General features: G+C 43.0%; 2 protein-coding genes and 1 non-coding gene across 3 annotated transcripts; 2 read left to right on the top strand and 1 right to left on the bottom strand.

The window, feature by feature from the left end:
- Positions 1-1322: 1322 nt before the first annotated feature.
- Positions 1323-13483, top strand: LOC145407689 (glycoprotein-N-acetylgalactosamine 3-beta-galactosyltransferase 1-like). Its single transcript, XM_080278555.1, has 6 exons — positions 1323-1333; positions 1922-2217; positions 3506-3663; positions 4442-4598; positions 12390-12434; positions 13299-13483. The coding sequence occupies exons 1-6, from the start codon at positions 1323-1325 to the stop codon at positions 13481-13483; spliced, it is 852 nt and encodes a 283-aa protein (XP_080134681.1).
- Positions 7685-7803, top strand: LOC145407920 (5S ribosomal RNA). Its single transcript, XR_013898825.1, has one exon. It is a non-coding gene; the product is annotated as a 5S ribosomal RNA (ribosomal RNA).
- A 93-nt stretch (positions 13484-13576) lies between the features above and the next one.
- Positions 13577-24580, bottom strand: LOC145407688 (uncharacterized). The gene is made up of 2 exons (XM_080278554.1): positions 24415-24580; positions 13577-13745 (listed from the first exon to the last, which is right to left on the bottom strand). Exons 1-2 carry the CDS (start codon positions 24578-24580, stop codon positions 13606-13608), a joined length of 306 nt encoding a protein of 101 aa, XP_080134680.1. The 3' UTR covers positions 13577-13605.
- Between the last annotated feature and the right edge of the window lie 242 nt (positions 24581-24822).

The raw sequence follows: 24822 nt of genomic DNA, 5'->3' as shown, positions 1-24822 counted from the left end.
GTCTTCAAGGGGGTTGGCTTTTCTTGATTATGTTTCTCTCTCTCTCTCTCTCTCTCTCTCTCTCTCTCTCTCTCTCTCTCTCTCTCTCATCTCTCTATCTATTTATTTCAGGGGGGCGGTCAAGCGGAGGCCAACAGAGTGCAGGGGCGTTGTGGGGCAGGGGGTGGGCGAGGGTGCGGGTGGAGGGTGGGCAGGGTGGTGAAGCGCCGCCCGTATCTCACCCTCACAGCCCTCACCCTCTCCCTTATCACCGTCTTCTTCCTCTTCTATCATCTCGTCATCCTTATCACCACATATCAGTAAGTAAAGCCACCGTGTATGCTGTCTATCTTTGCCTGAATGCGTAGGTTTGCCTTTCTGGAGGCACTGTTTGACTAGTAACCAAGGAGATTCATGCCTAATCCAGCGAACGAAAACCCATAACCTTTTCTAGATCAGTAACCAATAAGAGTGATATTTAAGTTTTGTTTGATTAGTAACCAAGGAGACTCATTTTTAGGGTGCGTTCTAACATAACTAATACCCACGCCCCTTTCTAGTCAGTTCATGGTCATATGTAATAATTCTCGAGGATTTGTTTGACTAATAACCAAGGAAACTCATCCCTGCGTCATAATTCAGTCGTGGTTGCATAAAATTCGAAGACCCTTAGGACGCAGCCAGACAGGAAGAGAGCGGGGGCGAGGACGGTCTGACGCGATGGTTAGAGTTGTTTTTTCTCTTCACGCTTCTTCCAGTGATGTGTAATAAACGCTGCGTCACTGTGCCAGGTATGGACTGCATCCCAGATAGAGGGTGTGAGTGAAATATCAGGTATGACTTGCCTACTGTTCTGTTTATGCCAGTGCCAGTGTGGTTCCAAGGGAGAAAAGTTCATTGTCAGCCCATCTTGTGTGGAGTCCCATTCTCGCCTACTCCTGTTTGCTGTGTGGCTAATTTTGTGGGTTATAGCCGTCAAAACCTCGATTCGTATATCTACCAGTGTGTCCGGGGTCTTAGTAAAGAGGTGGGAGTCTCCTGCCTGACTAAACTTCGTCCTCAACTGAACTGCAAGATTTTAGGGTACTTCATAGGTTAGGGGAAAAAAAAAACCGCACTATTGTCATCCCTAACACCTCCTCTCGTTCAACCACAAGACTGGGAAGCGTTATACCGCTGCCTTTCTGTGGACAGCGATGTACAGTAGGTCCACGGAGCTTCCATAGCGTAAGAGAATAACTGGCATAGCTGCGTGCATGAGGCGCAGTGGAGATATGGAATAGACACATCAGTTCAAGGTTAGGTGTGGTTCATTATGCTTAGTCTGAGTAGCTTATCTCTGCATGTCGGAGATGTACAGTAGGTCCACGGAGCTTCCATAGCGTAAGAGAATAACTGGCATAGCTGCGTGCATGAGGCGCAGTGGAGATATGGAATAGATACATCAGTTCAAGGTTAGGTGTGGTTCATTATGCTTAGTCTGAGTAGCTTATCTCTGCATGTCGGAGATGTGTGGAAATCGAGCTGCGTCCACGAACATTCATAAAGATAAGAGATGACGCCAGGCAGACCTATAACGAGAAGAGATAGCACACTCAGACCCAGCCTAGAGATCTTACCCCAGCCATGGAGTAATATGACTGTGACCTACTTCTTCTGATCCATCTTTATCATAATGCGAATTTCCTCACGTTAACGAGAATCTGCAGATATCCTCTTCGTCGGCTTCCCTACATAGCACTGCCACTTAACCTAACCAATCTCATTATAACGTTGCATAACCAAACCTACCTTGCCGTAACCTAAATAACCTAACTTTGATGATCCTATGGTAACTTAATCAAACTTTACTTATCTGAATCAAACTTAACTTTACTCACCTTAAATTCAACCTTGCTTATCTTTAACTGACCTAACCCAACCTCACCCCATTGCCTTACAGTGAATACCTACTGGCGTTGCTGCCCCAATCACCCCTCCCCGTACAAAACCGGGCCCACACACGCCCCCCAACCAAGGTCACGGTGAACGGTGGAGGTGAGGAGGAGGTGAGGGTCCTGTGCCTCATCTCCACCTCCCCTCAGTACCACCAGACGAGGGCCCAGCACGTAGCGGTGACGTGGGCAAGACACTGCACCAAGGCACTGTTTCTCACCAACGAGCCTGACCCTCACCTGCCCACGCTGCTCACACCTGGAGCGGAGTCCTATGATCAGCTTTGGGACAAGGTGACGCAAGGTTAGATGATATGTATGCTTTTTTTTTAATATATTTAAATTTTGATGACACAGTATTTACACAGGTGCACATACGCGTATCCATACACAGACAGACGTTCTCTCTCTCTCTCTCTCTCTCTCTCTCTCTCTCTCAAGGAAGTGAGAAAAGCGAGAACACACACAGACACCCCTAAGGCGTGGGCACGGAACAAACATAATTTCCTGTTGAGGTTCCCTTCTCTCTGTTTAATTTCCCGTTTTTTTTTTTTTCTGTTTTTCGTACACTTTCCTTTTTCTTCTCTTCTCTTCTTCTTCTTCTTCTTCTGCTTCTGCTTCTTCTTCTCGTCGTCGTCGTCGTCGTCGTCGTCGTCGTCGTCGTCGTCGTCATCCTCCTCCTTCTCCTCCTCCTCCTCATCATCATCATCATTATCATCATCATTTTTCTTCTTTTCATTTCATTGTTTTACTATTATTATTATTATTATTATTATTATTATTATTATTATTATTATTATCATCATCATTGTTGTTGTTGTTGCTATTATTATTATTATTATTATTATTATTATTATTATTATTATCTTATTAATGTTACTACTACTTCTGCTACTACCACTACTGCTACTGTCCCTGCTGCTACTACTACTACTACTGCTGCTCCTACTACTGTTATTATTATTATTATTATTATTATTATTATTATTATTATTATTGACCCTTCTGAAACAACCACTTCACGCCGATGACACATATTCTATTATTTCAACCACCAGACGATTTTACTCAGCTCAGGGGAGGCTTGTCGAGCCGGAGGGGTTAGATGCAGCCTTTATTAACCCCTTCACAAAGAGAGTCTGTTCTAAGCTGAATAAAATCGTCTGGAGATAAGAATAAACTGGTAAAATACGAGAGAGAGAGAGAGAGAGAGAGATGTAATTCATTCTCTCTCTCAAAGCGCTGAGATTGGTGCATCCTCTTTAAAGCTAGCTCTCTTTTCTCTGCTCTTCTCTCCTCTCTTCTCTTCACATCTCCCCCCTCCTCTCTCTCTCTCTCTCTCTACTCTCTCGGCAATCCCTCAAGCCGCCCTGCCTCCAAACCCTCCAGTTCCCCCATCACAAGGTCTGCCTGTCTGTCTGTCTGTCTGTCTGTCTCTCTGTCTCTCTCTCTGCAATCCATCAAGCCGCCCTCCCCCCAAACCCTGCAGTTCCCCCACCACAGGGTCTCTCCCTCTCTTTCTCTTTCTCTCTCTCGACAATCCCTCAAGCCGCCCTGCCTCCAATCCCTCCAGTTCCCCCCTTCCCCCACAGGGTTCAACTGGGCCTACGAGCACCGGGGGGAGTACGACTGGGTGGTGAAGGCCGACGATGACACCTTCCTCCTGGTGGAAAATCTTCAGGCCGCTCTCCGGGGGCTGGACCCCTCCCATCCTGCAGCCACGGGGGTACACCTGAGGACGTGGGAGACGGTACGTGCACACAGAGACACAGAGACACACACACAGACACACACACAGACACAAACATACACACACATAAACATACACATTGATGCACCTCACCCACCCTCCCACCCCCACTCACCCTCACATACATACATGCATACATACTCTCACACACACACACACACACACACACACACACACACACACACACACACACACACACACAAAATCCAGCAATAATCTGTTTCCATAATCATTAATTAATATGTTCGCTAATTGGACTCATACCTATCCAATTAACCCCTTCAATACGATGGTGCCTTTTTTCTACCTAATGACTCTGCCTCCCCTCTCTGTCTGTCTGTCTGCGTGTCTGTCTGTAGTTTTATTTCTTTGTCTGTCTGTCTGTCTCTTCGTATTTCCTTCACCTTCACATACCCATGCACCCCATCTCTCTCTCTCTCTCTCTTTCTCTCTCTCTCTCTCTCTCTCTCTCTCTCTCTCTCTCTCTCTCTCTCTTCATATATCCGTGTTATCATCCATCCATCCATCCACTCGTCCCCCTTTTCTCTCTCCACCTTCTCTCTCCACCTCCACATTTTCTCTCCAGCCCCTCCACTTCTCCATCATCCCTCCACCTCCATTTCCCTCCAACCCCTTCACTTCACCTTCCCTCCACCTCCATATTTTCTCTCCAACCCCTCCACTTCTCCACTATCCCTTCACCATTCCCCTCCAACCCCTCCACTTCTCTACCATTCCTCCATATTTTCTCTCCAATCCCTCCGTCTTTCCTCCACAGGGCAGCACCTACCTGAACGGCGGTGCTGGTTACGTGCTGAGTCGGGGGGCTGTGAGCAGGCTGGTGGAAAGGGGCCTCCGGGGGCGCCAGTGTGCTGATAATCTCAATTTAGGCCCTGGGGAGGACGTCAATATGGCCGACTGTCTCACCTTCTTGGGTCAGTATGATGATGATGATGATGATGATGATGATTACTATAAGCTATATGCACATTATCTATCTGTCTGTCTGTTTGTCTATCTGTCTATCGATTTGTCTATCTCTCTGTCTTCTATATTTCTATCTACATATCAGTGTATTTATCTTTCTGTCTATCTGTCTATTTATCTATATCTCCGCCTCTCTCTATAGCTAGCTCATACACTATCTATCTATCTGTCTGTCTCTATCTATTTGTCTATCTATCTTTTTACGTATCTATCTATATATCAATCTGTCTACCTATTTTTCTCTCTTTCTCTCTCTCTCTCTCTCTCTAAAGCTAGCTCACTTTCAGGCATAGAGCTGCTGGACTCGCGTGACTCTCGGGGTAGACAGCGCTTCCACATCTATCCGCCTCAGGAAGTGGTGGATCCGCGACAGGCAGGCTCCCTCAGGCACCTGTGGCTCAAGCAAATATCTATCTACCCCTACAAGTTCGTGAGTAGATAAGGCATAACATCTACCCTTCGTTCGTGAGTAGATAAGGTATAACATCTACCCCTTCGTTCGTGAGTAGACACCCGAGAACTCCTTTCGTGAGCAGATAGGTCCCTTTGTGAGTAGAAGGCTTGCTATCTACCCTTACAGGTTCGTGGGGAGGTAACAGCATCTACACTCACCTTCAAGAGTAGATTTCCTCCTTAAGTAAAAAAATCCAGCTCTCCTTCTACCTTCCTATACCCTTTTCGCTCTAACTTGGCCCAAAATTGACATCTCTCCATCTTGAATACCGAGTTGAAAGGGTAATTTAACAATAGAAAAATGGTGCTAGTCACGATGAAGTGCTATGGCAGGGGTGTTGAGCTATTGCATTGTCTTTTTGTGCCACTGAGCTAGTAAAACAAGCTGCAAAAGGACGAAAATCTGGGCCAAGTTAAGGTGAAAGGAGTATAGTTTGTGAGACGCCCTGTTTGTGTGTAGACTCAGATGAATTTTTCCATAAACAGAGAAGTTCCTTAGACAGACCTTTAAATAAGTCATAATGTCTTAGTAAAATAGTCCTTTATTGAGGTAAGCTTTGTTAATCAAGTAGAATCTTCATTGGCCCATTATTTGTGAGTGGAAAATACCCTTCACATACTTTATGATTAGTGTGTATATCAGTGCTTATTACTGACTCCTTGGTTTTCCTTGCTTCTGTTTGTTTAACTGTCTATCTATCTGTCTGTGTGTCTGTCTATCTATCTATCTAGCCAACTATCAATTTATTCAATTATTTATTAATTCATTCGTTTATTTTTCTTTTTTTCTTTCCTTCCTCTTTTCTCGCTCTCCGTCCTTCTTTCTCTCTCCTTCCTTTCTTTCTTTTATCTTTATTCACTCATTTCTTCTTTCATTCCTTCCTTCTAACTTCCCTTTTTCCTTCCTTACTTCCTTCCTCCTTTCCTCCCTCCTTCCTTCCCTATCTCCAAACGCTCTCCCTCACCCTCCCACCTCTCCGGCAGGGCTACGGGGAACTAAGCGACGAGGTAATCAGCTTCCACTACGTCGACGCCAAGACCATGTACCTGCTGTATTACCTGGTTTACCTGGTGAACCCTAGGGGGGACAGGCCCTCCTCACCCCTACACCCACCCAAGCAGGCGCAGTAGTGACAGGAGGATGCTACTTAGATACGCCACTTAAATGTGTCCCGTAAATACACACTTAAATGCACACTTACATATCCGTTTATATACTCCACTTAAATACTCCACTTAATTGCACCAAAAATATAAGACATACAGTACGCCACTTAAATACCTACTTAAATACTTGTCTTTCACTTAAATACGTAAATACAGCCTGACAGGGGTACCCCAGAATGTTCTTTCTTGTTCCATGTTATTTATTTCCACTTCGGATTATTTGAAGAACATAACAGCCTTTCACCAAATAACAGTAATTAGCCAGAACGTAATGCAGTTATATAAGAACCATTTAACATCCCAGTGCACGAGTAGAAAGCGTTTGGCGTTAGCAGAGAGAAATGAATTCAGTTTCCCCGCGTCTTAAAAGGTAAACAAATGCTGCCTAGGATGTTTTTTTCTGCATTAAGGAGCCAGGTAAGGTCTTGAAATATCCTCCTGCTGTTCCTTAAGGTTAGTTTTACGTCATTCCACATTCTTGGGTCTCAAAATCAGCCCAATCTTCATGAATTTCAAACTGCAGGGTCCCGCCTCCAAGTCACTTTTGAAAATGCCGAAGACCGATCTCTTTGGAGGAAACTGCAATAATGAGTGAAAAAAAAAAAAATGTTACTGGATGCATACGGAGGAGGAGAAGAAGGTGAACGAAGAGAAGGAAAAGATTGAAAGAAAGAGGAAAAGTGGAGAAGAGGAAAAAGAAAAGGAGGAGGAGGAGGAGGAAATGAAGAAGAAAACAGAAGGAAGAGGAGGAGAAGACGAAAGAAGAAGAGGAAAGAGAAGGAGAAGAGTGACCAGCACAATGGATGCTATGCATTTTTTATCACGTACATTTGTTTACATTTCGTCATTCTAGCACCTATAAAACGAGTGAATAAAGCAGTGAGTGTCATGCATTACATATCACATCATTTTTCAATATTCCATCATTCCAACACGTGAATAACGAGTGTATGGCACAGTGAATAAGTGTTGTGTATTTTACGTCACATACATATAAACATTCTACATCAATCTATCATTGCACAGCGGGTGAATAATACAATGGGTGATATACATAATACATTCCATATCTTTTCATTCTTCATCATTCTGCCACGTGTAAAAGTGAATAATGTAATGGGTGTTATGCTTTTGCCACAATTTTCATTCTTCATCGTAATAACACGTAAAGCGAGTGAATAATATAATCGGCGTTATGCAGCGTAGTGGAATGAAAAGAGGGGGAAAGAGACGAACATGTGGAGCTGTGTGGTATGTAGGAGGACTTGCTGGGACTCAGGGAACGGGTCAACCAAGCCTATGCCCAGAGTAAGACATTAAAAGAAGTGAGAAAAAAACTGAGTAACGTAGAGGACAAACCGTGGAAATTAAGAGAAAAAATAAGATAGCATATTTTTTGGACCTCGAACGTTATGCCAACGGCCATACCGCGTTGAGTACACCGCTTCCCGTTTGATCAGCGAAGTTAAGCAGCGTTGGGTCTGGTTAGTACTTGGATGGGTGACCGCCTGGGAACACCGGATGCTGTTGGCATCCCTACGTCAAGTGGGGTTGATGGAGGATTAGTGCCCCTCCCTGTAAAAACAAGTAACTCTGAGCCCTTGGCCACCCTGTCTGGGATACATGGCGTCTGGCAATGAATGAAAAAATGAAAACGTTAAGAGAAAGACTGGGATTGAAGTATTTTTGGAGTTTGTATATGAAAACGTAAAGAGTGCATAATTTTTGGACATAGTAAGTTATGTGAAAAAATAAGGTTACATTATTTTTGGAGATCGCAAGTTAAGTTTTAGAAGGGATTGGATTGTTTTTGGACCTCGAAAGTTAAGAGAAAGAATGGGATTAAAGTATTTTTGAAGTTTGTAAATGAAAAACGTAAAGATTGCATAATTTTTGGACATCAGTTATGTGAAAAAATAAGGTTGCATGATTTTTGGAGTTCGTAAGTTAAGGGTAAGAGACTAGATTGTTTTTGGACCTTGAAAGTTAAGTGAAAGAATGAAATGAAAGAGTTTTTTGCAATAACCAAAGAGAGAGAAAATACACATATCGGAAATGCTGTAAGGTGAGGTTGCAAAGGATCCGCCCTCAGAGTCGTGGTGAAGGAAGCGATTTATGTTATTTATTTCTCCCTATCGTCCCCCTCTGTCTTACCTAAATCCTTCCAATATCACCATACTCTCCATAATTACGTACTAAAGGACAACCAGCCATATCCAAAAATAAATCGCTAAGGAAGAGGTGCTAGGGAGCCTGCTTGAAACAGGAGAGTATTATTCCATTTTTAGCCGAATAATTATGGAACCCGTACGCAATATTCTGAAAGATGTGTTGGCCTCCGAAGAAAACAGTGCATAGTGTCAGAAGTTATCGTTCACCCTCTCGTTATGTATCGTCAGGATAAAACTGAGCTGGCAGGACGTGAGACCGTGATCTGTGAAGCATACGTGACTTGCTAACACCTTTTCCTTGGCGATTTATTTTGCGTGGCACTATATCATTCTTTTGCGTTCTCTCTCTCTCTCATACAAAAGGGTATTGAAGTACTATGCTCAGAATAAATCGCTATAGTACAGACATTACGGAATCCCCCAAGCCAGAACACTAGTCACTGTATATTTTCACGTTATAGAGTACTAGTACGTATCCTAGTCAGCTTAGACGGTTACTTTGCATCGTTTCTTGAGCGATTTATTTTTGGATATAACATGTAAATATATCATCGTAATTTATGTATGCAAACAAGGTAGATATTACTATGATATCAGGTGCAAAGGAGAGAATAGCAAGATGTAATGTGCAGATGATGATAATAATAATAATAATAATAGATGATATCATGCCATCTAAGCTATGAGATTACAACCCACTGAGGCCATATTGCTTGTAAATAATAATAATAATAAATAAGAAATAATAGTATAATTATAATAAATCATGCCGCACTTTTTACGATTGTCATTTATCCATTTCTCTTTTTTCCTTCAGCTCGTTGATTCTCTCTCTCTCTCTCTCTCTCTCTCTCTCTCTCTCTCTCTCAATTTTCCCCTATCATCAATGGTACTGAATAGTGAACAGGGATGTAGGGTAAACCAACTTTATCCCAGAGCCTGACCGGCCCAGAAAAGGACAGGGAACTTAAAATTTCGAAGGTTTCAAAAGCCGTAATACAGGGGCACCACGTAAGTCAAAACGAATCAGCTCCGGAGTTTTTTTTTTTTTTTTTTTTTTTATGCAAGAGAGAAGGAACCGTTTGAGACATAAATCCCTACCAGCAAATCACTCTGTGCTTGCCAATCTACTGCCTGTCAAGAGTCACTTACACGCTTGATCTGTTATGCATCTTAACGAAAAGAATCACCAAAATAGTAACCTTCATTATTGGAGGTAAGAGATTTCACTAGGGATTCTGTGGTGGCAGTTTTAAAATGTTCTTGTTAGTGGTTCGTACGCTCACCAATATCACCGCCAAAGCGAGCGTGGAAGCGGATCAAAGTAAAGGTTTCTTTGCTTGCGTCTTAGCAAAGAACAACGATTTTGGAGGAAGGGACAAAATGCAAAGGTAGTGACTAGGACAATAATGAGTGCCGTGGTCAGTGCTTTAAGACCTCAAGCAGTGGAATAATTTAGTAGTTTGTAGTAAATCATCAGTACTGCCGTTTGTTATAACCTGATAAAGACCCCTAATCCCATTCCCCCCTCTGAGAATGGCCAGGTGTGGTCAGAGTGGAGGGGCGATTTGACTAGTAACTAAGAAGTCTCATTAATGCCTCACAGCTAAGGGGCTCACCGAATTTCACGCATCCGCGGCATAGTAGTTTAGCATTGAGATTAACCCAATTCCGTCAGATAAAAACAACCTGAGTATATTTAATGTGTCAGTGTTTTGACTCATCTTGTCTCGGGGTCTTGCAGGCCTCCTTCCCGTCATCGCCTCTCCCTCTACACTGAAACCTTCACTTGGGGCAGTAATGGTGAGTGTGTTTGGTTTTTATTTGTCTTCATGCTCTTAACTCTTTGACCCGTATTCCCATCGATTAAGGAGGCTCCCTAGCACCTCTTCCTTAGCAATTTTTTTTTTTTTTTGGATCTGGCTGGTTAATATATTTTTGCACGTTTTATATACAGACTGATGTTAGAGTGATTTATATAACGTAGAGGAGAGAGCAAGATGTAATACGGAAAATAAGTGGCTTAGGAAGATGTTAGGGAATACGGGCCTTTGACAGCTTGGGGTTTTCCGGATGTAGTAGTAGTTGTTGTTGTTGTTGTGTCCCCAGGCTCATCTGAAACGTGAACCCAGTGGACGACAGGCTGAAGTTACTCTCCTGAAGTCCACCATCCGTCTTTCAGGGGGATGGGGTTGTGCCGTCCTTTTCTGCCAAGAGTTATGTGAAATAAGCTGCAAAAGGACGAAAATCTGGGCCAAGTAAAGGTGAAAGGAGTATAGCAGTAGTACTAACTGAAACCCCAGACTCATATAGAAGTTAACGTAGTAGTGCGCAGAAAAACAGCCACTTCTATTGAACGCTCCCAGGGATCTTTTGCTGAGGTTATGGTGAAGAACTGTCTTTGTCTAGATAAGAGTTATAATGAGTATTGTGATAAGCATTTTTGAGGTTGTGTCATATATGTGGTGTTCCCTCACTTATTATTTTTTTCCACTATTATCCTATTATTATTTTTTCATTATTATCCTGTTATTCATATTAAGACAGCTGATATTTATAGTTTTGTCATGGCTTGGCTCTGTCGAATTTATCTATACATCTAGTCACGCTTATCTAAAAAAAAAAAAAAAAATGGATTTCTGATGAAGGGTAGGGGTGTAGCAAGAGTCACACGGGGTACAGACAAAAACTACTAAAAAATGCCATAATGGGAACGATGTAAAGTAAATTTAATCCTATTTTATACATATAAAAAAAATGTGGGGTGTACAGAAGAAATACTATCGACACCCCAAGTTATTAGTTTTCTATGGAAGTCTGCACTTGTTTTCTATCCATAATATTATGGTAAACTATGCTACATATAGCTTTCTTGGCATGTAGTATTATCTACGCTTCTTGTGTTTGTAATTGCACTCACTATAGTAATTTTTATTCCATGTATGCATCAATGTATCCCTTTGCTCTCATGTGGCCTTCCTGCTTGGCCTTCAGCGGCAAGGTTCCTCAGAGTGTTGGGGCTTGTATTGAATGATAAATATAAAAAATCTATTTAAATAAAAGAAAGGAAATATTGTAATGAATGATTGGGCTACTAGGATTTAACTTGGTAACGTCATACATTACGTAGTCCGTTTAGAGTAAAAATTGATTAATAATTCTCTCTCGTGGCTCACATTTAGTTATTTGAGAAGGTCATGACTATGGAGATACATGGAGAGATGGGCAGACAAATGAGGACGTAAGGGAAGGTTTTGGTGTTGAAGCGGATGTGGTTGAAGGTGTTAAGAGAAATAATTTGTGATGGTCTGTCCATGTGGAGGGGATGGAGAATGAGAGACTGACTAGAAGAGTGTATGTGAGTGAGGTGGAGGGCGAGAAGAGGAAGAGGAGACCGAGAGTGAGATGGAGTGACTAGGTATCATATTCTAGAGTTAATCTGATGTCAAAGCTCAGCATTTAAAATAGAGAGATGACAGATATACTGTAGACCAAGTTTGAGAAAGATGAGCATAAGCGGGAAGTCTCTCTCTCACTCTCTCTCAAACAAAAAATAATAAGTCTGCCATTTATTTTCTAGTCTCCAGTGAATGTTGCTTTATTTCATCCCTCTTTCAGCCCCACCCCACCCTTGCAGTCCTTCCTTCCCTTTTCACTCTCCTTACCTTCCTCTTCCTTCCCTTTCCTTTCCTCCCCTCTCTCCCTCTTTCCTTCCTCTCCTTCCTCTTCCTTACCTTTCCTTTCATCCACTCTCTCCCTCTTTCCTTCTTCTCCTTTCTCATTCAACACCCGTTCGATAACTTATTTCCTTATTTTATTTACTATGCATTAAGAAGAAGGCTGAAATAACACACTGCCTCTAAGATTGTATTATATTTATCACATAGCAAACTTAAGATTATCCAGAGAATGTAATATATATGTAAAATTATAGCCTATATCTCCCAGACAAGGTGTATGAGCTGTATGATTCCGGTGAGGGAGAACGTAAAGGTATGTGAGTGGTATATTGGGGTATATCATTTTATATCTAGGTATATAATCCTGTGAGAGGCTTTCTATACACCTTTTACTCTAACTTGGCCTAGATTTTCGCCCATTTGCAACTCAATACACGTAGCTCAGTGGCAGAAAACACGACACTACAGCTTGACCTAATTTACATAGCACGTCTTTGTGACTAGCACCATATCCTTGTGCTAATCCTCTGTTACAACTCAGCATTCAAGACGAAAAGATGGCAATTTTAGATCAAGCTGGAATAGAAAGGGTATAGTATTTTTACTCATTGGCGACGGCACCAGGCATCCCTACATGTCAAGTGGGGTTGGTGGAGGATTAGTGCCCCTCCCTGTAAAACAATTAACTCTAAGCCATTGGCCACCCCATCTGGGATACATGGCGTCTGGCAATGAATGAATGAAAAATTTCCATGTATATTTCTCCTTGATATTGCCTCTTGGGATTATTATGTCTTTTTTTAATGATAAATAATTACATCGCTAGCCTAAAAGAGGATGTGAAGGTCTATTGTGTATAGTAAATAGTTATGGAAAATATACTACGTAGCTCTGTAACTTTGTGTGTGTGTGTGTGTGTGTGTGTGTGTGTGTGTGTGTGTGTGTGTTAGTCAGGCTCGTTTTCTATGTGGCAGGGGAGGTTTCGTTACATCTCAGCCTTAGCGATTTCGTTTGCATATTACACATCAACATTGCCTTGTATGTTGTCTATATAATTTTAATATTCATATAGTTGGCACTCATAACATACAAGAGAATACTGATGGCAAAAGACAAAACAAATCGCTAAGAAAGAGGTGTCAAGAATCTCCAAAACCACATATAATACGACTCAAAGTCAGTGAGGGTGGCAGTGACATCCTGAGTCCGCCTTGTGCTGCAGTGAAGGGTGAATTACAGTATTATACAGTGAAATACGCCCTGCCCGACCCACCATCAGAGCCCCTACCACAACAGTGCCTGGATGTGGCACTGGGCTCCGTGGCACCGGTCGGCATGCACAGGAGGCGGAGGACAAGGTGAGGGAGGGGGGAAGCCACCCTGACCTGTCCGGTGGGAGGGGAGTCAGAGAGGCGTCAAGTGGGCCTCATCCTATGCACGAGAAGCTAAAGCCCGTCTGCACGCAACTAGTCCGCTTGAAGGTCCTATGGGGAGAAGAGCCGCGTCGTCTTGGGGTGTAGAACCTGCGTGCCCTGATGTAGCGTAACCATGGCGGCAAGGGTTGCGCCACAGCAGCCGTGGCCAACAGCACCACCAGCACCAGCACCACCAACTGCACACGCATCTGACCACAACAACAACAGTACTTAATCTTTACACTGACATAACAACAGTAACAACACTCATAATATCTCTTTACCGACATGGCATCACATTACTGGTTACTACGTCATATTCTACGTGGACGGGAGGCTTCGTAGCACCTTTTCCATTGCGATTCATTTTTCATATTACAGGTTAACATTCACTACTGGCCCTATGCTACTTATAATATATATATGGATTAATGTTAATAGTTATATTTTCTTATTTTGTCTTGTTTGTGGATCGTGCATCACCTCAGATGTAGGACAGAAAAAGAATATGATGATGAAATAAATCTGCAAATCATTTGGGTACTGCCATGTATAATTTATCTAACTGGGTCCATGCTGACATTGTGCAACCCTACTCCCTGTCTCTGTCTGTCTCTCTGTCTCTCCCATTAACGTGACCTTCCCATACCAATAGTGGTTTGACCTCACCTTCCCCTTCCCCCGCCCCTACCTTCCTCCTCCTCTTCCCCTCCACTTCCTTCCTGCCCCCTCCCTCATTACCTTCCACCTCCTCATCACCTATTTGCCCTTGCGTGCGTGCGTGTGTGTGTGTGTGTGTGTGTGTGTGTGTGTGTGTGTGTGTGTGTGTGTGTGTGTGTGAAAATATAGGACTGTTAAAGTGTATTGGTTTCTATCTGTCTATCTATTTGTTTATCGATCAGTATGTCTACCTAACTCTGCTTCCATCTGTGTAAGAGAGAGAGAGAGAGAGAGAGAGAGAGAGAGAGAGAGAGAGAGAGAGTCTGTGCATTTAATAATTACTTAAACCTACTACTAAAATCTTAATGTTATCCTTGAGTTCTCTTCCTTTTCCCTCCTCTCTCCCATTTTCTTCCTTCTCCTCCTCCTCCTCCTCCTCCTCCTCCTCCTTCTCCTCCTCCTCCTCCTCTCTCTCTCTCTCTCTATCTATCTCCTTCAATTTCTGTTCCATGTTTTTCTCTTCCTTTTCCCTTCTCTCTCCCATTTTCTTCCTCCTCCTCCTCCTCCTCTCTCTCTCTCTCTCTCTCTCTCTCTCTCTCTCTCTCTATCTATCTATCTCCTTCAATTTCTGTTCCATGTTTTTCTCCTTCATTTTCTCATTTCCGTTTCTGTCCCACACCTTTTTAATTTCTTCTCCTTTACTACTCCTTCCTTTACTTCCTACCCCTTCTTCTATCCCTCCTCCCCTCTTCTCCTTCTCTTCCTCGCTTCCTTCTCTTCATCCTTCTTCTTTTCTCCCTTTCTACCATTTCTTCTCCTTTCCCTCTTCCTTTTACTCCCTCTGTCCCCGCTTCTCTTCCTTCTGCTCTCCTGGTCTCCTGTCTTCCTTTCCACTTTCTCTTCCTCCTTCCTCCTAATTTTCCTCCTTCTCCTCCCACCTCCCTCTCTGGCACTTACTTCACCCCCTCCTTCTCACCCACACACACACTATTCATATGCTGCCCGTTTTGCCTTCATTCCCTACGCAGTACTTGCATTACAGATTCCAAACCAGCATTCCTCCAGCCTCGCCTACCTTTTTTCTAATTCATCCCCCCCTCTTCTCCTCTCTCTCCCTCTCTCTCTCTCTCTGGTTAGGCCTCTCCACTCCACCTTGACCCTACCTATTACCCCATTCCCATTACCTCTCTACTCTCCTAACCTTGCCCCTAACTCCTTTCTTCCTTCCCGCCAGTCCTTCCCTTTCCTCTCCCCTCTCCCTCCCCTCCTTCCTCGTTTATCTTCCTACCTCCCTCCCTTTCTTTCGCATAGCCCTTTCCTCCCTTTGCCCTGCCTCTCCCCTCCACCTCATTCTAAAGGGCAGATAACCAACCTCATATTATACATAGGATAGTTAAGTCTTCCCTATAGCAAACATCCTCAAAAGACACAATAAATGAGATGTTTTTTGCACTCCTTTGTACTCCTTTGCACTCCTTTGTATTCCTTCAGACAGTGGTAAGGTGTAGGTTTGGTTAATTGATTGTTTAGGACTGGCTTTAACTACCTTACTCTCTATTCCTCCCTCTCTCCGTTCCTCCATCCCTCCACTCCTTTCCTTTCTCCCCTTCCCCTACTCCTCCTTCTCTCCCCTTCCCCTTCCTTATACCCCTGCCTTACCGTCCTCAGTCTTCTCCTCCCATTCTTTCCCTTTCTTCTTTGACATTCTCTCCCCTTCTCCTTCTCTCCCATTCCTCTTCTCTCACAGTCCCCTTCCTCTACCCATGTCTCCTGTTCCTCAGCCTCCCCTTCCCCTTCTCTCCCTTTCCCCTCCAGCCTCCCCACCTCCCCCTCACATAACTCTAAGCCTGTCTCCTTGCCCTTGCCCCCTCGCCTTGCCCTTGTCGATCACAGAGGGCAATTACGGAGAGAAATGGCTGGCAAGGAGGAGAGGGAATGATAGTACGGGCACTTTGAAGGTACTGCGTTGCTTCATCACGTCTGAGAAATAGGTATCAGTGCTATTACCTCTTGTTTCTGTGTTTTCCTGTGTTTCTTAGTCTTTGTCTCAATATCTGTCTGTCAGTCCGTCTATCTATCTATCTGTCTATCTCTGTCATGCTAAAAGTTTCTCTCCTGTCTGTCTGTCTCTCTCTGTCTCTCTCGCTCGCTCGTTTTTGTTATCTCTGTCTCTGTTTCTTTCCCTGTTTCTATCTCTTTCATTCTGTGTGTCTGTTCGTCACAGGTGTACAGGAGATGTGAGAGAGAGAGAGAGAGAGAGAGAGAGAGAGAGAGAGAGAGAGAGAGAGAGAGAGAGAGAGAGAGAGGGGGGCACGAAGGCCTATACCTATTTGCAGTGCAGTACGAGTGGGTAAGTGCACGTAGAGGGGGGAGGGGGAAGACCTTGAGGTAGGCTTGGAAGGTCACTGTAGAAGGATTGTGGACGTGATTAGCATTCTCTCTCTCTCTCTCTCTCTCTCTCTCTCTCTCTCTCTAACACGTCCCACTTATACATAAAATTATAGAGCAAAAAAGAAAGGTCAGTGAGATAGCCAGGTGTAGGGTTACGAGTGTGGGTGTGGTGTGGTGTGGGTGTGGTGTGGTTTGGTGTGGGTGTGGTGTGGTGTGGGTGTGGTGTGGTGTGGGTGGGGGTGTGGTGCTGATGTGGTGGAGAGGTGTGTGTGTGAGAGGAGTGGTAGTGGGTGAGGCCGCGGTGTGGTGTGGTTGTGGGTGAGGGGTGTATTGGAGTTGCGTGATGAAAAGGGTGTGGTGAGATGAAGGGGTGTGGTGGTAGTGGTGAGGGAGGGAAAATGAGTGTGGTGTATTGTGGTGTGGTGGTATGATAGTGGTGGGAGAAGAGGTGTGGTGTAGTGATGTGTGCTGTGGTGTGGCGTAGTGTGGTGTGATCTGGTTTAGTCCAGTGTGGTGTAATGTGGTGTGTGGGTCAAGGCAAGGGGTGATTAAGAGCTACTAGACACCTGTACACACACACACACACACACACACACACACACACACACACACACACACACACACACACACACACACACACACACACACGCACGCAAACAGTTCTTAGTTTATCTTTGGCTACCTATAAAACACACACACACACACACACACACACACACACACACACACACACACGCCTACACACCCTCCTTGCCTAAGCCGATTTCTTAACACTTCTTCCTTTGTGATTCAGTTTGCATATGACACCTTGATATTCCCACGCATCTTATATCGTTTAATATCGACATAGTTTGACTTAGTAAAATATAAGTTAATTTTGAGGTGGAAGAAGAAAAATAAATCGCTAAGGAAAAGGTGTTACTCTACCCCTTTCACTTAAATTTCAAATTTTCATCTTTTTGCAGCTTATTTCACTTAACTCAGTGGCAGGAAAAGACAATACTACTGGCATCCTCTCCATAACACTTCTTCGTGACTAGCACCGTATTCTAGTTATAATCTATTACTAAAGCGCGGCGATTCAAGAAGGAGGGATGGTAAGTTTAGGCCAAGTAGAGGTGAAGAGAGTATAGATGAAACAAATATTCTCGACAACCAGTGTTTTGCCTATCCTACCCCCTCCTCCAAATAAATAAGTGAAATAAAAGTAATCTCATCACACTTATTAATAGTTACTTAATTACGCCACATCTTTACTTTGCTCACTTTAACTAGGCGCAAGCACACACACACACACACACACACGTCTTAAGTTGATCCACGACACTCCCAGGCTGAGCTGAATGCTAAGTGTTCATCCTTAAGGAATTGGAGTGTAGGAACCGCCATGTTTTCTCTGCATTAATGAACGTTCACTCTTTGCATTTCAGATTTCGTCGGGTTTTCCTGTCTCTCTTTTTCACATCTCTCTTTTCCATCTCTTTTCACCTTTTCTCTCCTTTCCCTCTTTTCCTCTCCTCCTTCCCTCCCTCTCTTCGTGCGCGACCTTGGATATAAGTTCAACAGCCAGTACTTTGTGACCCAGTAGACCTTCAATGCCTTTGTGTCACCATTTTGGCACTAATACCCACCGTCCATACTGAATATATGCAAAGGCTCTCAATCACGCCTGGTGCATTGATATTGGGGGGGGGAGGGGTTATAGCATGTCCGCGTGTGTGTGTGTGTGTGTGTTCTGAAGATCAGTAGTCTGTTTAGCGAATTTCAAATAATGCTGTTCCTTGCGCTACTCTGGGATCGAACTCACTTCCTTGCAGACAACAGACGACCTCCCAAAACACTTAGCCATCACCTACCTGTACACCGAGATGGCTTCGAGAAAATATATATAAGTGAAGTAAAGCTGAGTAGTTCTTAGGATATTTACTTTGCATATTTCTACATAAATAAAAAGCTTGTGACATCGTGGAGAGAGAGAGAGAGAGAGAGAGAATTTTACTCCTAATGTGGTGTGTCTCTCCACTGAGCGTCGCTTGTTTCGTTTGTTTGGCATTAACGTCGTTCGTATCCAGGCAAAATGGAGGCGTATTGACGTTTAAAGTCGCTCTGTTTTCATTTGACGGAACAGAGCCACTCCCAGCACTTGAATGTTAAATTATAGTTGCATAGATTAGCCTTTGTTGAGAGGTAGGAGCGAATCTTTTTGGTTATTAGTGAAATCGACTCTCCAATCTGACTACACGTGTCTATGCACTGAGATACGAGAGATGAAAGACATTTATTAGGTGAAAATAATCTGGGTATATTGCATCTGTCTGAAGTTATTAATAGATATTAGTAACCTTTAACTTAATTGTTTTGAATCTTGGCTGGAAAGCACAGAACAAAAAATGACTGCTTACTACAGTCTTGACCATGTTAGTAATTCAAGTTCTTGGAGATCCGTAACCATGCAATCGTGTGTATGTATGTGTGTGACTATTCATAAAGGACTAGAGCACACAACGTCAGCAAGGGCTATTACTTTAGAGCCGATTCGAAACTTCCAAAACATCTCCTGCGGAGACTGAATTCTGCTTTGTGTTTACAGTGTTACTCATCCTCGCCACCTCAGCAGTTTTCTAAAACCTCATCAATTTAGTTTTTCTGGCACGCGTGTATTCTTACTTGTTATTTTTGCAATCTATGTCGATGTGAAAGATACTCGTAGCATTGTATAGGATAATAAGGTGTAATTTGTGAGGAAGAGATGCTTGTCTTAAACTTTGAGAATATGAGTTTTGAGGCTGATTGTTCATAGGGTCAACAATCTTCTCCAATCGTCCTTCTTCATGTTACGCTCAGTTATTGTCGTTTATGCTATGTACGACTTTCTTGTCGTTCACAGACTCTAAAAATAACCGAGGAGAGAATCTAAACGTTCCATGCTTAAATATAGAGAAGTAAAAACTAATAACAAAGAGGTGCTTGGTCTGTCCCGGGAGCGAGACTGCCAACCTTGTATTATCAAACATGTCCTGACGCACATGTGGTGAGGGACGTGTGTGGAGTAACAATCGCTACTGAGATCATGCTCTCTAATAGGCCTACGCATGTGCAGCGTGGGAGTACAGGAGCACCAGATACTGTTATGTGTAACTAAATACCTATGTGCAGTGTGGGGATAGTGTTATGCGTTACCAGATAACTTGAGCAATGAAAGAATGCTGTTGTAGCTGCTGGTGTCATGTGTTTGTTGTGATTCCGCCGCCAAATACCTTTGTACAGTGTCGAAATACTATTATGCGTTACCAGATTCCAATGTGCAGTGTGAAATTAGGCTACTTTTATACGTTGTCAGGTAACTATGTACAGCGTGTTATGGATTAGGCTTCGAAAGTCTCGTTATGCCTTACCAGATAGCAATGTGCACTGCGAGAATGCTGTTACGCGTTACCAAATTACTATGTGCAGTTCGAGATTACTTTTAAACGTTACTAAATAATGCAGTGCGGAAATATTGGCATAGTCGCCTGTATTGTGTTCATCGACATACCGTTACCAAACTACTGTGTGATCTAGAACATCTGTAGTCACTGAAAATAATGTTCACCGTATAACTATCACGTAATATTTATGTATTCAAAGAAGCGCCTTTTGACAATTTAAAACTTCCATGCGAAATAACAGATTAAATACTATACTGTACATCAAACGTTCTGTGATCCTGAAAAATTCGAAACATATTAAAGAAAATGACAAGGAGGGACGCTAGAAAATGTCTGAATTAGTGAAGAGTGAAGAAATGACGGAAAAAATGAGTATAGCAAAGAGAAATGAAATAGTTGTGAGAGAGGAGTGAGGGGAGGATATAAGTGGAGATAATGAGGACAGAGATGAAAATTGATGGTGATGCAAATAAGGGATGAAAATTGACACTACTGTTACTTCGGCTCCGGAATGGTGAGTACAGTGCTCTAACAACTACCTATATTATTCTTTAGTCCTTTCACCTTGACTTGGCCCAGATTTTCGTCTTTGTGCAGCTTATTATACGTAGTTCAGTGGCGGAAGAAGACAAACAGAGCTACATCCTTTTCCTTAGAATTTTATGACTTAGGATAATATATAAGTGTTAAGATATTGTTATAACTCAGCACTCATGATGAAGAGAAGGGGAATTTTAAGCCAAGTGAAGGTGAAAAGAGTATAGGAAATTGTGTTGATCGTAATTTAATGTTTTGCTCATTTCTGTGTTTCTATTTTAGCTAAACAGTGATTAGTACAATATCCTAAGCTATTTATTTATTTATTTATTTATTTATTATGATTATAAATTGATTTACTGTTAATTATTTTTCACTTTTTTTACTTTATAATGGTGAACACTGTTAATCTAACCATTATCATTTTATCCTTTATTACCAAATGTGCTTATTCGAATTTATCGTTACTGAGTTTTGTGCTGTTTATGTATTTATTTTTGTTGCGTCATGAATAACAGAATGAGATTGCTTTATTGGGGAAATAAAATTGTGGGTCGGTGTAATATACTTAGATAATTGAATATATTTTTATGAGATATAGCGAGTAAGTGTATTTTTACGTGTAATTTCTGTAGCATGAGAGAGAGAGAGAGAGAGAGAGAGAGAGAGAGAGAGAGAGAGAGAGAGAGAGAGAGAGAAAGGAGGAATGGATGGAATGAATAAATAACGGAAGGGAGGGAGGAAAGAAGGATGAAAGGAAGGAAAGAAGGAAGGAAAGACGAAAGGAAGGAAAGAGGGATGAAAGGAATGAATAAAGGAAGGAAGGATGGAAGAAAGGTAGGAAAGAATGAAGGAAAGAAGGCCAAACAAATTACTCACAAGGAAGTCACAAATTCTTGCTACTGAAAAAAAGCCTAAAAAAAAGTACCCAAGTAGGTTAATGTGTTGTTAATGGGGAAAGAGCCGTTATGGGTACAGAGACCTTCCCCTCGGCATACCTCACCCAGCCACACCCCTCCTCTCTCTCTTTCTCTCACACACACACACACACACACACACACACACACACACACACACACACACACACACACACACACACACATCTAAATAAGGAAACAGGAAGCCCCCAGAACAATCATTTCTTTCTCATTGTACTCAGTGTAACGGGAACAAATTATCACTCTTGCTTTATCATAAATCTCTCTCTCTCTCTCTCTCTCTCTCTCTCTCTCTCTCATTCCTTCCATACTCTGCCTTCTGTAATTATTCGTGGAAATATTTGTATGTAAATGGACTACAGGAAAGTGAAGAAGTGAGGGACGGAGAGAAGATTGGGGAAATGAGGAGGAAGGAGATGGAGAGGAGAGGGGAAGAGAGGGTGGGGAGGGAGGGGAAAATTTTATGCATCCCATTTACTGTGGATAATAGGATCATGATGATAATGGTAGTAATGAAGATGATGATGAAGATGAAGATGAAATTGATGATGAAGATGATGATGAAAATGATGAAGATGAAAATGAAGATGAAACTTTATCTTTAAAATGTAAAAAAAAAAAAAAATGCACACCTTTTTGTAGATGCCAGAAAGGAAATGACCATAGATATCTGATGGAAGTTTACGAAGGAGGTGGGGGGCAAGCACTTAATAAAAAAAAAAGAAAAAACAAAAAAAAAGAGCAGATGACTCAGCTTTTGTAATGCATGCAGATCGTCGAAGCTCTCTGTCTGATTTGATTTCTAAGAGTGCTTGTGTGCCTGTCTTCATTAACTTCCTAGGCAGCTAAAATTCCTTGGCCTTGTCGCTTGCTGTATGTCCTAGCATTATCAACAATCGTCGTCCAGCAGGTTTCCGACGTCTTGAGGTTGTGCCAGTGTCTGAGCCTCGTCTTCTCGTTGGTTAAAGAAGCTCCCTAACACCTCTTCCTTAATGATTTATTAATACTGCTGGCCAACATCTTTTGGTACGTTATTTATGCAGAGTATGGTGATATGAGAATGATTTAAATAACACAGACTGGGACAGTAAGGTGTAATATGAAAAATAAATCACTTAGGAAGAGGTATTAGGGAGTTTCTTCAGAATGCGAGTCATAATGTGGCGTGTTGAACAGGAGAGTAAGATGTAATAAGCAAAATAAATCGCTAAGGAAAAGGTATCAGGGAGCTTCCGTAATCGGCGAGAATGTCTTAGTGTTGTATGTGTTGTGCAGTGTTTCATGTTAATTGTGCAAAGTGGACCTGTTTAGCAAGCGGAGGACATGTTAATTCCCAACCGACCCGTATCTGAACTAAAAACTGTCGATAGCTAATGTCCTAATATAAGCTGTATTAGATGGACATGATCAGCGCTGTTTAAGGACACCTCTGATGGGTGGGTGTTAAGATGGGGGAAATGGGGAGGGGCTTGGTGTATGGGGTGTTGATCGAGGTGTTGCATTGCCCTGCGCGGGAAATGGGTATGTGGGAGATTCTTCATCGTTAGTGTTGGGGTGTCTAGAGGTGGGATGTTGCTGGAGAGGGTCTGGTAATGTTTGTGTGGGCACTGTATATCGATTTATCAAGCTATCCACCTATTCATCTGTCTTTATCTACCAGTCTAACCATCCATCCATGTATATATCTATCTGTCTGTCTATCTTTCTATCAATTTAGATAATAGGAAGGTAGAGTAAACAATAAAACAAGAAGGTGAAGAGCTAAGGTGGTGGCGACGCGTAAAATTTGGATCGTTAATGAGGAAGGTATAAAGCGAGAGCATGACCTTGGAAAATGTCTTGTCCTGAGCGCAGGCATATACGTTAGGAGCACATGAATACGGGGGAGGGGTAGAGGAGGGGACTGGAGGTGGGGGAGGTCGGTAGAGGAGGGGACTGGAGGTGGGGGAGGTAAGCAGAAGAGGGGATGATGATGTGAGGAGGGAGGGAGGAAGGTGACAAGAATTCGTGGAGAGAGTGGGAGAAGGAAGGGAAGCAGATGGGAGGAGGGTGGGAAGAGGATAGGAGGAGGAAAGGAAGAGGATGGGAAGAAGAAGGGAAAAGGATGGGTGGTAGTAGCGTAGGAGGGAAGAGGACGAGAGGTGTAGAAGAGGATCGAAGGAGGAAGGGAAGAGGATGAGAGGAGGAAGGGATATCAGACGATGAGGCGTGTGTGGATTATAGGCCTGTGTGGGAAGAGGGTCTGAAGAGAGTGGGGAGGGTGAGAGGAGGGTGAATACAGGGTGGGAGAAATTGGGAAAGAATACGAAAAGCACAACAAAAATGAGAGTTGAAGCTGAGGAAGGAAAAGGGTGGGATGAGGGTGGTGGGCTTGATGGGTAAAGGGTGGGATGAGGGTAGCGAGAGGGTGGTAGAATTGAGGAGAAGGGGTGGGTGAGTAGAAGGCAGTAAGACTGAGGGAAAAAGGGTCGGACGAGAGTGATAGGACTGGGGAGAAAAGGGTGGGATGAGAGTGGAAGGATTGAGGAAAAAGGGCGGTAGAGTACAAGATGAGGAGTACCAGAGAAAAGGGAAGAAACTGGGAGAATGTGGGAGGTGCGGGGGAGGAGGGGAAGACTGAGGAAATATAATGGGAGGATTAGGAGAGGTAGTTAGGCAGAGGGTGAATAAAGGGTGGGAGTAAGAGGAAATAAAGTGGGAAGAAGGTAAAAAAAAAAAAAGTGAGAAGGTGAAAATGGGAAGGGAAGAAAATGACGAGTGCAGAAAGAGAATGAGAAGAGATAGGGCAGTTGATGGGAATAGCAAAGAAACTGCATGATTCGGATATAGGCAACACTGGCAAGAAAGTCTAATCTTTTGTTGAAAGTTTCATCTTAATCAAATTAACCTAATATATAATAAAATCTTCCAGTGTCTGGTCTCACCTTGCTTAATTAATAGCCTTGACTCGAGACCAGGTGAGAATAAGTCGCAACTTCTGTCACGTGATCCTGAGTAGCTGCTCTGTGGTGTGGCGTGCAGTAGCAAGGTTGAGGTCCTACCCCTCTCACGTCCCTGGTGGCACTGAGCCTTCGTTACCTCCTGTTCCATTTATATACTCTGCCTCCGACCTTGCTCCCGCTGCAGTGGAATTTTTCCGAGTCCCTAGGAAGTATTCTGTAAAGAATCCTAATCCATTTTTCCAATAAACCAACCTCCATAAATATTAAATATTATTGGAAATAATTTTGTTTTCAGTATTTTCCCACCCTGATATTCATTCCACTAAGATTATGGTGACTGGTGGATATGAATGACGAGTATGGGTTTTGGTGGATAAGAATGTAGACAAG

Source organism: Coenobita brevimanus, chromosome 74 (genome assembly GCF_032717465.1).
Source record: "Coenobita brevimanus isolate Jiangsu-jjx chromosome 74, ASM3271746v2, whole genome shotgun sequence".
Taxonomy (NCBI): domain Eukaryota; kingdom Metazoa; phylum Arthropoda; class Malacostraca; order Decapoda; family Coenobitidae; genus Coenobita; species Coenobita brevimanus.
Note: the sequence above shows the minus strand (reverse complement) of the source record. Positions and strands in the feature narration are given on the sequence as shown.

Bases quoted from the DNA above. Each gene is read 5' to 3' on its own strand.
- LOC145407689 (XM_080278555.1), top strand. The intron at 3,664-4,441 runs GTACGTGCACAC...TTTCCTCCACAG, and splicing joins ACCTGAGGACGTGGGAGACG to GGCAGCACCTACCTGAACGG. The intron at 4,599-12,389 runs GTCAGTATGATG...TATATCTCCCAG, and splicing joins CGACTGTCTCACCTTCTTGG to ACAAGGTGTATGAGCTGTAT.
- LOC145407688 (XM_080278554.1), bottom strand. From the start codon at position 24,580: ATGGAACAGGAGGTAACGAAGGCTCAGTGCCACCAGGGACGTGAGAGG. The intron at 13,746-24,414 runs GTGAGACCAGAC...TGTTGTGGTCAG, and splicing joins AAGGCTATTAATTAAGCAAG to ATGCGTGTGCAGTTGGTGGT.